This window comes from Bidens hawaiensis, unplaced genomic scaffold, assembly GCF_021521415.1.
Source record: "Bidens hawaiensis isolate Kalapana, Puna unplaced genomic scaffold, B.hawaiensis_p1.1 tig00038623_1, whole genome shotgun sequence".
In the NCBI taxonomy this organism is placed as follows: domain Eukaryota; kingdom Viridiplantae; phylum Streptophyta; class Magnoliopsida; order Asterales; family Asteraceae; genus Bidens; species Bidens hawaiensis.
In genome coordinates this window covers 21,248-36,083 of record NW_027496791.1, presented here as the reverse complement: position 1 = coordinate 36,083, position 14,836 = coordinate 21,248, and the positions used below count along the sequence as shown (strand labels likewise).

The window sequence follows — 14,836 nt, the reverse complement described above, 5'->3', positions numbered from 1 at the left end:
CCGGTAGTCAATGCACATTCTAAAACTTCCATCTTTCTTCTTCACAAACAATACCGGTGCTCCCCAAGGAGAATAACTGGGACGAATGAAACCCTTGTCTAACAACTCCTGTAATTGGATGGATAATTCTTGCATTTCAGAGGGTGCCAACCGGTAAGATGCCTTAGCAATGGGGCTGATCCTGGGATTAAGTCAATACGGAATTCAACCTGTCGGTTCGGTGGTAATCCAGGTAAATCATCAGGAAAGACATCGGGGTATTCACGTACAACGGGAATCTCTTCTATGCGTTTCTCATCAGGGTTCTTTATAGTCACGTTTGCCAAAAATGCCATACGACCTTGGCGTAAACATTTTAACACTTTGAGATGAGACACGAGAGGTAACATCGAACCAGACTTCTCTCCTTGCACTACAATCAGCTCACCATTTGAAAAGGGAATTTTAACTGTCTTGTCATTACACACAATCTCCGCCTTATACTTGGTTAATCAGTCCATGCCGACAATAACATCAAAACTTCCTAACTCTATCGGGAGTAGGTCAATAAGGAATGGGTAGTTATTAAGAATAGTGGAACAGTTTTGGATTATTTGGTTGACAGTTATAGAGTTACCGTTAGCGAGCTCTATAGTATAGGGATTTGTTAGTTCACTAACTGGCATATTACCCAAGGATACAAAACTAGTGGAAACAAAGCTTCTATCGGCACCAGTATCAAATAATACAGAAGCATATTGATCAGAAACAACAAATGTACCTGTTACCACGTTCGGGTCTTGTCGTGCTTCTCCTGACCCAATAACAAACGCGCGTCCCCGAGACACACTTGAAGTCGATGCTTGGTTTGGACCTGTGACTGCTCCTCGATTCAGCTTGGGGCAGTCCCTTCTAAAGTGCTCCGTGCTCCCACATTCAAAACAAGCACGACGATTCACTACAGTTGAGTTTTGCTGAGCTGATTGCTGACGAATTGGTTGTGGTCTCGGTAGTTGGGGATGACGGGGTTGGGTTGTCTGGGCTGGTCGGTTTACAATCTCCACACCGATTCGGCAATTGGGACCACCATTGTGTCCAGTCCTTCCACACCTTTGACATATTATTGGTCTACACTCACCCACATGATGAAAATTACATTTATCACATTTTGGCCACGGTCCCTTGTACCTATCTCGTTTCACTTCAGAACTGCTCAAGACATAATTTTGTATTGTTGGGGGTGCACGTTTATTTGCTGGTCATTCTCAATACTCCACTTCTTATTAAGTCGAAAGTTACGATGCCGGCCTGAGTCACGGCATTCTCGAACGATGTGTGACCCACAGAGTTCACCAAACTCCTCACTTCCAGGGCTAAACCCCAAATATAACGTTCAACTCGCTTATTTTCAGGAGTTACTAACCATGGTACTAAGCGGGCCAATTCATTGAAGCGGTTCGTGTATCCCAAATGATCTGCTCCTTTCATCTCCAAACTCCAGAGTTCGTGTTCTAATCTTTGAATTTCGTTCATTGGGCAGAAATGTTCCAGCATCAGTGTTTTGAGTTCAGCCCATGTCATGCGATTCACCGTATCTTGACCTTTTATTTGTACCGTAGTGTTCCACCACATTAATGCGTGATCAGTAAAAGTAGAAGCAACATACTTGACAATGTTTTCGGGTGGACAATTGCTAATATTGAGAACAGATTCAGTTTTCTCAATCCACTTGATTAATCTGTTTGGCCCTTCAGTGCCCTTGAAATCAATCGGTTTACAGGCCATAAAGTTTTTAATCGAATATTCCCTTCGAGGGGGATTAGGGTTGTTATTGTTATTGTTTGGGTTCGGTGGGGGATTATTTGCATTGGTAGGGGTATTTGTATTAGGTGGGGGATTGTTATTTGTAACTATTTCAGTGTTGGTTGGGGGAGCATTATTGTTTTGTTGTTGGTTTGTTTGCATATTTGCGTTAACACCGGCAGTTACTTGTGTTACGATAAGTGGGATCATTGCCTGCATTTGCCGAGCAATCATCTCGGCTATTTCTGTCTCAGTCATAGGGTTTGCTTTCTTTGGGGCCATTCTATAATGATAAACAAATATAAGCCAATTAGTACTAATTCTAGTCTACGTCACTGTGTAATAATAATCACAATAAGTGTTGTGCAGGTAAACCAAATAACATACTAACATTTCATAAATTGTTCTGTACATTGATAATAAAAGGTATACAGACTTAGCCTGATAAAGGCCAGTGCTTGCATGTATATATCAAAATCTGTCACTAAGTGACTGTTAGACTTAACCCTATAAGGGTCAGTGCTTGTAATAATGTACAAAGTTGTGCCCCATATTAACATAACATACTACTATATACATACATGGGGTATCAAAAGATCATGTACACATAATTGTAATATTCCGCATCTATCCATACAGACGATAGGCTAACCACAAACATAAAAATAACAGCATCGTAATCACCCAGTAACCGTTCCACAACCGAACTGTCACCCTATCCAAACACCATTGGTGGTAGGCATCTGACTGCTACAAGTTCAGTACTATCTGATGTAACGTCGATAAGTACTGGGTCATGTCCCTCCTCTCTTGGTTAATGTTAGCTATGGCTATCGAGTGGTCTATCACACGGTCAGTCAGGACAGCCATCCAAGAGTTGTTTCCTGTGTTTGGGAGGTCAAGGCTATGGGTAGGTATACTCAATGAACGGGAAGATGAAGTATCTGTCCTAGGGCGTGAAGGTCCTCCCCGGTCATGGGTAGATCTGAATGGAATCGAGGTAGGGTCAATCGGGGTTACCCGAATACGAGCAGTCTGCAGGACTCGCGCAGTAGCTGAAGTCGTCGGCGACAGGTGAATAGCTGGAGTGGGTAATCTGGCTACTCTAGCAGGTGAACGATACTGACTGTTAATTTCGTCTTGATCCCTGCGCGGTGACCTGGGTGGATAACTATCACATCTGTAACCAGATAGATCAGGCACATTCCTGGGTAGCTCTCTACAGATAACTTCTTCTTCCACCTCTTCCTCTTCTTCCTCCGGTTTCTCTTCTGGGTCCTCCTCTTCTGGATCTTCCTCTGATTCTTCCTCGGGATCCTCCTCTACAGATATTACCGGTTCTTCTTCCGGTACGTAGTCGTTATTCCTTGACATGACTCTACACAAAGGTTAGTTATAAGAATAATATCTATTGCTATCGCTAACTATTGTCGAGGAGATTAATTAATTAAACCAAATTTAATATTAATTATATTATAATATAATATTAGTTTTATTAAAATTTTAATTATTATTATTATTTAAATCAATATTGAATATAAATGAATATAATATTCATAGTAAAATGTACCGTCATCAACAGTATCGTACGTACACGTATTCATACACTTTGTTCCACATAAGCACGTATGAGCGTTGCATATATATATATACTTACACATTACCTTTTATACACATATATTGCCATTTTTACCTAACCACACGTTCCGCGACTTCTCCCAGAATTTCCTCGTACAAGCAAGTCTGTTATTATGTTCCGGACCACAATAACTCACTTGCCCTACAAGTTCATCCCCGCATCCATCAGTATATAATATTAATTTATTATTTAATTATTTCCCAGAGTTAATCGAGCCTACGGTTATATTTTAGGTACCTTAAGGGATAACCTAATCCTTTATAACCAATGGCTCTGATACCAACTTCTGTCACAACCCGTCTAGCACAATGCGGAAGCGTAAAACAGGAATGTAACAGACACCTCTAATATCAACACAATGTTTATAAAGAATCATTACAAACTATTTTACAATATATTACATTTCTTTGTTCTATCATTATTTTACGGTCTAGGTTATACAAACAAAACTAGTTCGTTAACTATACATTCTTACTACTAACTCCCTTGCTTCTATTCACATAGCATCAACCACACACTTCAGGCATGTAACAGATCACCAAATTACTCCGATTTAGGTACACCTGAAAAGCAGTTTAAAACGGGTCAACTACTAGAGTTGGTGAGTTTCACGAGTTTCAAGAAATCAGTAATGAGTATTCACAAGTCAACACTTGTAATCATGAAATAAGTATGTATGTATGTAAATGATGTATGTGATGTAATTATGCTAAGCTACAGTGAAGCCTGTATTGTTCGTGCTGCGTGCCTCCATTTCCCACGCTCAATCAACCATTGTGGCCACTTTCTGCCCACAACATGCCCCGGTAGTCATGTCTAACACTACATAGCTGGTTCGTAAAAATAAAATATGGACATGTGCAAACTGGATAATGTCTCAGCAACCATGCTGGCCCCGCCTGGGTTTGTCAAACCAATATACTATTCACAAGCCACCGGCTCGAAGTTAATCACTGTGATCGTGGGGACTTTCGTGTGTTAACACTTAGATAATTCACATCATCACATGTTTCAGATAAGTATATAGATATAAGCAAACATCCTTTTCACCCCAAAAGTTCGTAAAACAGTTTAAAAGTGGGGTCATGAAACTCACGGTTTAGAAGATATTCGGTACTGTATCAGCTCGTGGTTTGTCCGTTCCGCTATCAGTAGTTCCTATAATCAATATTATAATAATATTAATATTTTAATATTATTATAATCTCAATACTAAGCTGGGATGTATAACTAATCTGGGTGTAGCTGGAACGCCCAGAAAGTGGCAATAGGCTTAGGTTGTGATGTTGTTCAATGTCTAATACTTAAAACCGAACTTGGCTCAGACTCCCGTTTTCCTAGCTGGACCAAGTTGCTCGTTTACGCGTTCAGAAAGCAGTTATGGGAAAATAAGCTTGCGTAAATGTATTGGTTAATAACATGATTAAGTTATAAAGAAAGATCACATACTGGGGTCCCGGATTAGCCACGGGGCCTGTTTCCGTTTATTCAGTTTGATTTGAGAAGAAACACGCACAATCCACCCTGATTGTCCAGGTTTCTCATAGAAAAGTTCATTTTCACTTAATTAGTCTAAACATATGATTTTTGATTACTCTTGGTGTTTTGATTTTCCCGCAGGTTCACTAGTCCCGAACTTGCCGGTTGTTATAAAAACTGAATTTGTTAATATTCAGATTAGCATAATTAATTAACCGTTAATCATTAAATTATGAAAATTTAACCACTTATCAATTAAAATATGTAGATTTTTATAAAAATATTTCTGGAATTTATTTACTGATTTATTAATTTATAAAAATTCATTTTATCAGCTATATTTCGCCTGAAAATCGTCCGTTTACCCCAAACAAAACGCAAATAAACAAAACACCTTTAAACTTCTCCAAATAATCCCAAAATTCATATGTGATAAAAATACATCAAATCTGAGTTCCCAGAAAAATTTCATAATTTTTGAAGTATTTTAGCTATTTTTCCCAAATAAACGTCCCAATTAGGTAATAAATTCGCCAAATATTCTCGGATGGTTGAAAAATTACCAAATTTGAACAGGGACTCATTGACATAGTCCCTGATGTCCCTGCAAAATATAAAGTCCTAACAATATGGACATCACAACCTTAACCTAAATAGCCCGTAAGCGAGTGTTTCGGCATTACCTTAGCGGGTTTGGCTCGTTTCCGACTTTTTAATCAATTTTTAAGGTTCTTGTACTTCTAAGCAAGATAGGTACAAGTCATATATCACAAACCAAGCAATGTTTCATCAACATAACAGCCCTTAAGTTAGGGTTTCGGCTAGTGCACAAAAACGTACTTTTGAACCGTAAAAACGTCGTTTCAATCCTTTAATCCGTGTTTATGGCCAAAAAAACTATCAAAACAGGTTCCTTACCATGTGTATGATCAAAACATGTTTATGAACCATTTTTAGGATTTTTACACGGTTAGAAATGATTTTTATTAACCAAGACATGTTTTTATGGTATTAAACAAGCATAAAAGCTACTTATTTAAGCCCCTTACCTTAGGGTTTGAAGGTTTTTTGGCTGGAACAGAGCTTATGTCCAGATTTTTCAAGAAAATGAGGCTAAAAATATCTTGGATCTAGTTTAAATATGAAAGAACCAAAAGGGGGGGGCTGCTGTTTGCGATCGGAGGTCCATGGGTCCATTTTGGCCCAAGTTTCTGATTCTCAAGCCCAAATACGAAAAGCCCGGTCCAAATTTAGTTCGGGTTCGGTTTTTGGCGTGAAAAACTTATTGGGTGCGTTAAACAGCGCGAAAACGAGTGTTTTTCGGCTAGTTTTGTGCAAAATTATAAAAACATACTATATGTTTGTAAAAATCAAAAATATTTTCACGGATCGCTTAAACATTTCAAGTAAGTGTTTGGTAAGTCTTTTTTGGCTTAACGGATGATACAATGCTTGGTTTGTAACTATCTTTTGTGTTTAAATCTATAGCGGGTAGTTAAACGAGCATATTTTCGTTTAACTTGTTTGCTGTCAAACTAAGACCATATTTCTAATATTTTAGCTTGTATAGATTGTATATCACTTATAGATGGCCCCCCCGAGATATCTGGGTCATAGCCCGACCCGTTCGGTTAATCGTTCGTTTGTTACGCAAAAGGCGTTTATTTGCTTAATCGGTAAATACGTACTGAGGTGTACCTTGTTTTGGCTCAAATGTCACACAATCCCTTTCTAGGCCTTGAATATTAGGCTTGGTCTTTTGTTTTATCATACAATAGGATTCAGTTGGACTCGACAGAACATTCTCGTATTCTCATTTACAAACAATACCAGTTTCTTCATCCGACGTAAAGCTACCATATCTCAATATCTTTTGGTGTAATGTTTAAATTATAATAATAATATTTTTTTGAAAGTATTGATCAGAGAACAGGATATTATTAATAACGGCGAAAATGTAATATTTTATTTGTTATGACCAGATATAACATTAATTATTATAAAATATAATATTGGTTTTAAAAATAGAATTTTAATTATAATAAGAATTAATATTGATTACAATCGAATATAATGCTCGTTACAATAAAATTTAATATTATTGACAGTACAGTACGTACATGTATTCGTACACCTTGTTCCAAATAAGCACGTATACTTGTTACACACACGCGCGCGCACACACACACACACACATATATATATATATACTTGGCATTACCTTTAATACACATATGTTGCCATTTTTACCCACCAGTGTGTTATGCGACTTCTCCCCGAATTCCCTCATACAAGCAAGTCTGTTACTATGTTCCGGACCATAATAACTCACTTGCCCTTCGAGTTCATCCTGGCATCCATCAGTAAATAATATTATATTTTTATTTATTTTCCCAGAGATAATCGAGCCTACGGTTATATTTGAGTTATCTTAAGGGATAACCTAATCCTTTATAACCAATGGCTCTAACACCAACTTTTGTCACACCCCATTTAGCAAATCACGAAAGCGTAAAACGGAAATGTAACAGACACCTCTTGTATCAACCATATTGTTTATAAAGGACAATACAAACTAGTTTACAATATTTTACGGCGAACTAACTTAGTTTACAACTAGGTGATACAAACTAAATCCAGCCCGTTAAGCGACTTTACTTCTTACTAGCACACTTGCATCAATTCACCCAGCGTTGATCGCAAGTCAAACACGTAGCACATGACTTTCTAGTCCAAGTCCAGTATACCAGAAAAACATGTTAAAACAGGTCAACTACAAATAATTGGTGAGTTTCATGGGGTTCAAGAAATCAGTTGTGCGTATCACAATCATAGTTTGTACATACTCAAGTATGTATGTATGTACGTTCGCAAGTATGTTTGTTTGTATGTTTATGATGTAATTATGCTAAGCTATAGGGAATTCTTGACTACTCGTGCTGCGTGCCTCCATTTCCCACGCTCAATCAACCACTTTGACCCCCCATCTGCCCACAACATTGTAACATCCGGCCTCTCGCACTACCAATATTATCCGCTTTGCCCACAAAAAGCTCACGGATTTGTTTTTGGTTGCCCAGGTGGAGACTTCCCAAGAGGTCACCCATCTTGCAACTACTCCCACCTAAGCACGCTTAACTGTGGAGCTCTCCTCTCGTCCACTACCATTAAGCCCAAAACGCATTGATGATATAAGAGGCGAGACATTTACTTATAAACCAAGGATTTCTCCTGTCCCCAGCCTATGTGGGATTTGCCTAAGGTGTTACAAGCACCCCCCCCCCCCCTTTGGACTCATTGTCCTTGATGAGGTTTGCCCCACCATCCAATTCAGGATGTGGGATTCGCCTAAGGTGTACCTCGCGACACCCCTGGGGATTCGCTGTTGACGTAGGATGTCGCGATCTACCCAAACAATTAATTTTAAGACTTAAATACCTATAAACTAGTACGGGGAAGTAAGGTCGTCTCCACAGGAACTCAAGGAAAGTGCTAATTTAATACTAAATTAATTATGAACTAAAGCGGACAAACGATGTCAAGCGGTTTTTGGAAAATATTAGTTAAAACTAAATGATTACTTAAAAAGATTATGTAAACAATATTAATTAAAGGTATTCATTCTAGGTTCGGGTAATATGACATCTAACTTAATCACGGATTCAACTGACTTGATTGCGCAGTAATTGCTAGACCTACTAGTTTGATTGTGATGTCAACCGATACCCTAACCTATTGTTGACACAATTGAAATTAGTCTACCCAATTACCAATTTATGTTATGAAAACTAATTAATTTGCAAAGACCGATGATTACTAGATCAATGACACAAGAGCTAACCCTAAGTGTTGATGAACACAACCAAACAAGTGATGCAACAAGTAATAATCAATGACATAAATTGTTTAAACAATAAAAGCAATAAACAAGGAAGATCAAAACATAAACTCAATCAAACTCTTAATCCTTAAGCATATTGAATCTAATCAGAAGTTAAGATACACAAACCCTAACCTAGAATGAACACGAGAACTTAGCCGAGCATCGACATATTGATTAAAACACTTATCTTGATGAACATACGATCAATGATGAAACCGGAAGCTTCGAGATGGCTGAAAGTCGTCCTAGAACACCTCTTCTGCCTCTGGAAGTCGTAATATCCCGAATGGTGAGGTTAATGGGTTTATATAAGGCAAAACCAAGATTTTTTCTGTTTTAGGTCGGTTCGCATCGCGCGAAGTTGCCATAGGCTTCATCTTCCCGTCGCGCGAAGGACAAAATAGTCGGACTCGATTTGATGCAACTTCGCGTCGCGCGAAGTTGTCTGGCATGCATCTTCGTGTCGCGCAAAGATGCAAAATCACAAAAAACTTTAATTTCTTCTCTTAACTTCCTCGTGATGCGTGCACGTGCAATCTCTCACTTCCAAATCTTCATTCCAAGCTCGTAAATATCCTCGATAAGCTCCATAACTTCCAAGTCCCTAAAAACACATAACATCTCATGAAGTACCAATGTTCATTCATTTATTTAACGAAATTTAACTAATTAATATATAAAATTAACTAACCTTTACGCAACCATCATATTCCCACACTTGTCCTTTTTCTTCCCGAAAAAGATTTTTGCAATTGAATCAGAATCAGAGAGTATTTTCAAAATAGTTTTAGGTTATTTTATTTAAGCACAAGGAACATAAAAATCGCGATTGCCGATATTGTTGTCCACTTAAACCCATCCATCAATACTTAACAGGAAAAATAAGGTGTGACAGTTTTATTAGTTCATATGATTAAAATGGAACCCACACTTCAAAGCCCTGAAACCGCCTTACCATGCTTCATTATAGTTTTACCAAACCAGAACACCCCAACTTGACTTAAACCTTAAAATTAGTCGATCAAAATTTTGCACATGTGTACAATTTTTAAGCCTATATGTAACAGCTAAGACAATCTTGGATATTTTTATCGAACCAAAACCTAAACTTAAGCATTAAAGCCTTCCAGAATGGCCATTAGATATGATTAAGTTGCAATTAGGTAACCAACTAGTAAATAGCCCCTACTACATGACATACCCTCGTTATCAAGCAATACCCCGAAGTCCATCACCATACGTGAGTAGGCACGAATTCATCTATGGGCTTACATATGACATTTCCCGTGTAGTCCGTGTCTTAATGGTAATGAGATGCGAGCATGGGGACCCCATATGACTAACAGCATGTATGATCAAGTCAATAGTGAATTTGTACTTTTGAAGCACTTTTTGTGATCATGTTTAATGAGTTAAGAATTGGCTGGTAAACTGCGGGTTTGCTCTTTTTAAGCTTATTTAATATATATAAATCCACTTAGGATCCAGATGATAAACCGCATACCGACCCATGGTTGCCGAACCCCGGAGCATCCCATCAATACGTGATTTATGGCTATAAAACCATACGCCTATGAAGTGTTAACCACTTAACTAGCAGTATTTTCATTTATGTTTATATCACAAGCCATCTAGCATACTCTAATGTTAAGCCTACCCAACCATTGTACTATAGCTATTAGTATTAAATTTTTATTTTATTTTTGGTGATCAAATCTAATAAAAAGGCTTGAGTATGGCCTAATCTTTCATTCCAGTCCTTACACAGACTTAGCTAAATAAACAAAACCCTGAAGGCATTTCCCACTAAAAATCAAGCATTTTAAAGTTCAATTAAGTCTACAACCAGATTATCTTTTCATTCTCAAGGCTGAGCCTACCGACACATCCCAAATTAAGTGCGTTCATGTTCAATTTATCTCATATTATATAATAATTTTGAAAAATAATCCCCGATTTTTCTATCATTTTCCATTTATTGTGCAAAAAATCTTAATTCAAGGAACATTAAACTTTAAAATTTTTCAATTTTTCCCCCATCCCCACACTTGAGGCAAAAATTGTCCTCAATGTTTAAAATGTAACAGTTAAAATTCACTTTGACAATTTTAAAAACCAGGCCTAATATGATGGCGGTTATTTATTATACATTTATACAATTACACTTTTAACACAAAACCTAATAAAACAAATAAGGTTATGAAAATGAAATCACCTGATATAAAATATAACTCTCATGTGCAACTCTCGTGCCCTCGGTGATGCTCAACTTACCTCTTCAACTCTTAAAATAAAATATGCAAACTCTCAAACATGTAGAAGCACTCTTCTCACAATTGTTAAAAATATACGTCTTTTAAACCGTTTGCAAAACCACTAATTTTAAATTACCAATCAATATTAATTAAATTCATAACCAAATTTGTTAAACGAGTAAAAATGTTAAAAGACCTAACTCACTTTCGTAGGAATCATGATTGCATTTATCGTATGCAACAAGCCCTTTAAATCCCCCGGTAGCCCGGGTGGATGAGTATGGTCTCGTGAGGGTTTATAGTGAACTACACCCACAAATTTAAATACAAAACATACAAGCAACCACCCATAAAAATGAGTCCCTTCAAGTAACCCAACCAAACCGCCCATACTACCAATAAGCATAATAATATCAGTACAAGCCATAAGACAATAAAAACATTACAACAGAAAAATGCAAATTGGAACCAAAATATCGGTTGGTACGGCTGCTTCTCTCAACACCTACTGCTCATTAGAATCCTTGTCATCACCAGCTCCCACCAGCTCTAGAAACTCCTACACCTGCATCATAAAAACCACTCGTATCATACTGACCATAACCATTATATCCAGCAGCCGACACATTTCCATAGCTACCAACACCTCCACCTTAACCATACCTAGTACCATTCATATCAAAGCCACCAGTAGCTAGCGGTGGCTGCTGCAAAAAAACCGGCGATGGTATGTTCCAATGATCGAACATAGTCCTGAAATATCAGCGTGACTCATCCCGGTACCCATGCAACTCATCTGTCATCTATAACTGGTGCTCAAACATGTAATCTAGTGTCATGGATTGTGGGTGTTGCACCGGTGGTGGATTAGGCTGTTGTCCCAGACGTGGCCGGGCAGGTGGCCTCTCCACACGCTGCCTCCTAGAACTACCCTCTGCCCTCACATCTGCCATCTGTGGTGGATCATCATAAGTAACCATGCCCACCTTTTGGGCATCATCAAGTGTAACCACACCTGTATCCGGTCCTTCCTCAAAATACTCCACCGGATTACGTCCAAAACCCCCCAAAGACTGAGCAATCCTCATGATAATCGGTCCCAATGCCAACCGAGGCGCGGTCGAACTCGCTCGACGACCTCCTCTAGCTAAAGAACTCAACAACATCGTAGCAGGCCGAGAGGCAGTAAAGCCCGTAGTAAAACCCCGAATACTCTCCCGAAACTAGGGACTATCAACCTCATCCTCCCCATACAATCCTGCTACCACAGCAAAACGAGGCACCGTGAATTGAAACAATTCTCTCCCCAAAGCAAAACTTACTACATGTGGCTCATCAAAATCCCTAGGATTGTTCGAAAGGTAGAGTAAAACTCATAAACCAACTCCACATACTGCGTGTTATCAAACCTCAAGATATCGTCCCAACGACTCGGCAGGTAATCATTAACTTTCCCAGCTTGCCAAATTGATTCCAACACCACCTAATCAAATGTACGATGTCTCAATAACTGCTTGCCTCGAATCTGCTCCAATATCTCATATCCGGATGACCATGGAGAAATCGTAAAATTATGTGATCCTCCTCATCGCCCCCTGTGATATCCTCAACGGATGCTTCAAAAACCTCTATCTCCTCTGCCGCATATATAATTGGTACCCTCATATACTGCTGGGATGCAACGTCAAATGTCTGCTATTTCTTCGATCTTTTTCTCGACATCTGCAATAAATATATGAAGTAAGTTCGTGTTGAAACAACGACGGGTGACAAACGTATAGCATTTCGGTCGCAGTTGTCCCCAATAGAGAAAACTTATAACCATAAAATAATCTAAATTATAATAAAAAAAAATTTTTTGAAAATTTTTTTTTTACAACATAAACTCAAAAATAAAAACAAAACCCTCAAACCGCACGTGCAAAACAAAACGTGTAAGCATAACCCATTCTTTGTCCAAAAATCATACTCGAAACCAAACACTTTTTAAACTCATTTATTTTCACAAACCGACACATACTTGTTAATCTTCAAAACTTTTTACGAACACTTCGCCAGAAAGATTTCCATTAGTCAAAAACACACAACATCACCAACATATATCAAAATCCCGACCTAAAACAACTACAAAATCAAACACTTTTGTTAAATTTTCAAAATTTCGACTCAACAACTCGCCGAAAAATTATTCTGGTAACCAAAAACCTTTTGAAAACACGACCATTCTTCAAAAACTTCAAAAAAAATTTCAAAATCCGGCCAAAACTTCAACAATTCGGTAAACCCAACCCGGTAAAACCGACATCAAATAACCACTAAATCAACAAATCCCGTCAATCCCGACCAAATAAATACCGAATAACATGCATTTAACAACCCCAAACAATCTGAGATAAACGATTTAAACTAGAAACAAACCAATTGCAAACGAAATGAACCACATACCTCTCAATCGGATTAAATGGTTATGATGAAAATAAACAATGAAAGTGACGGTGGTGATGGTGGCAGCTGGCGACGATGGTGACGGGTGAGAGGGCGACCGGAATTATGATGTGTGGATAGGGTTAGAGATAAGAAATATATGGTGAGAGTGATAGGAAATCGGTTTTTAAAATTTTTTTTTCGTCAGATCTGAGCATCTTCGCGTTTACTCTCTGGCATTTTCACGTCGTGCGAAGATGCAAGCCTAGAAACTTCGCGTCGCGCAAAGTTGCATTTTCACAGAAATTTTTTACGGTTTTCGGTGTTTTAAATATATATGTCTTTTAAGTCTTTTTAGCTATTTTCCCCCGTCACGAACTTCGGTCGCCAAATACCAGTCACTACGTACCTGGGGCTCCCTCTTGTGACGCATGTGTTTACCAATTCTTTCACAATGACGATCAACATGTCGCTTCCCCACACTCGATCCTTGATCTACACTACATGATTTGAGGAAAACACTTAGCTAATTAGACTCAATATACAAAGAATACAACTTACAAATGCCGGGTTGCCTCCCGGTTAGTGCTGAATTGAGTGTCTACAGCTCGACATCCCTTTGTTGCTTCAATCAGCCGAATAAGTCGGTTCGTCCGCCAAAAAGCAAACCTCTGAGTCATTTATCTCTTTGTTCAAATCTGCATCTTCCAAATAAGGCTTCAAACGATGGCTATTCACCACTTGCCTCAGATGATCATCAAAACCTTCGATCTCAACCTCTCCATACTTTCCAACCCTCTTAACTTGATAAGGTGCCGTCCACTTGCTCTTCAATTTGCCCGGGAAAAGCTTCAATCTTGAATTGTACAACCAAACTCGTTGCCCTTCCTCGAACGTCTTTCTCCTAAGCTTGGCATCGTGAACTCTCTTCATCTTGTCTTTATATACGGACGCATATTCATAAGCCTCATCTCTCAATTCTTCTAACTCGCATATGTTCAACTTCCTTTGTTTACCTTCACACTCATAATCTAGGTTAATATTCCTAACCGCCCATAGAGCAAGATGGGCTAGCTCAATAGGTAAATGACACCCTTTTCTGTAAACCAACCGATAAGGGGGTGGTTCTAATAGGCGTTTTATAAGTGGTACGGTAAGCCCATAAAGCATCGTATAATTTATTTGACCAATCTTTTCGATCAGGTCTTACCGTCTTTTGTAAAATTTTTTTGATTTGACTATTGGAAACCTCCACTTTCCCACTCGTTTGAGGGTGATATGGAGTGGCAATATGGTGGTTTACGCCATACCGTTTAAGTAGTTTGCCAAAATTGAAGTTTTTAAAATGTGAACCTCCATCACTAATGATAATGC

The 14,836-nt window shown here is 38.4% G+C and overlaps 1 protein-coding gene across 1 annotated transcript; it reads right to left on the bottom strand.

Annotated features, from left to right (window-relative positions):
• Positions 1–14,089: 14,089 nt before the first annotated feature.
• On the bottom strand, positions 14,090–14,632 carry LOC143590523 (uncharacterized). The gene has a single exon (XM_077070978.1). It carries the CDS (start codon positions 14,630–14,632, stop codon positions 14,090–14,092), a length of 543 nt encoding a protein of 180 aa, XP_076927093.1.
• Positions 14,633–14,836: the final 204 nt, after the last annotated feature.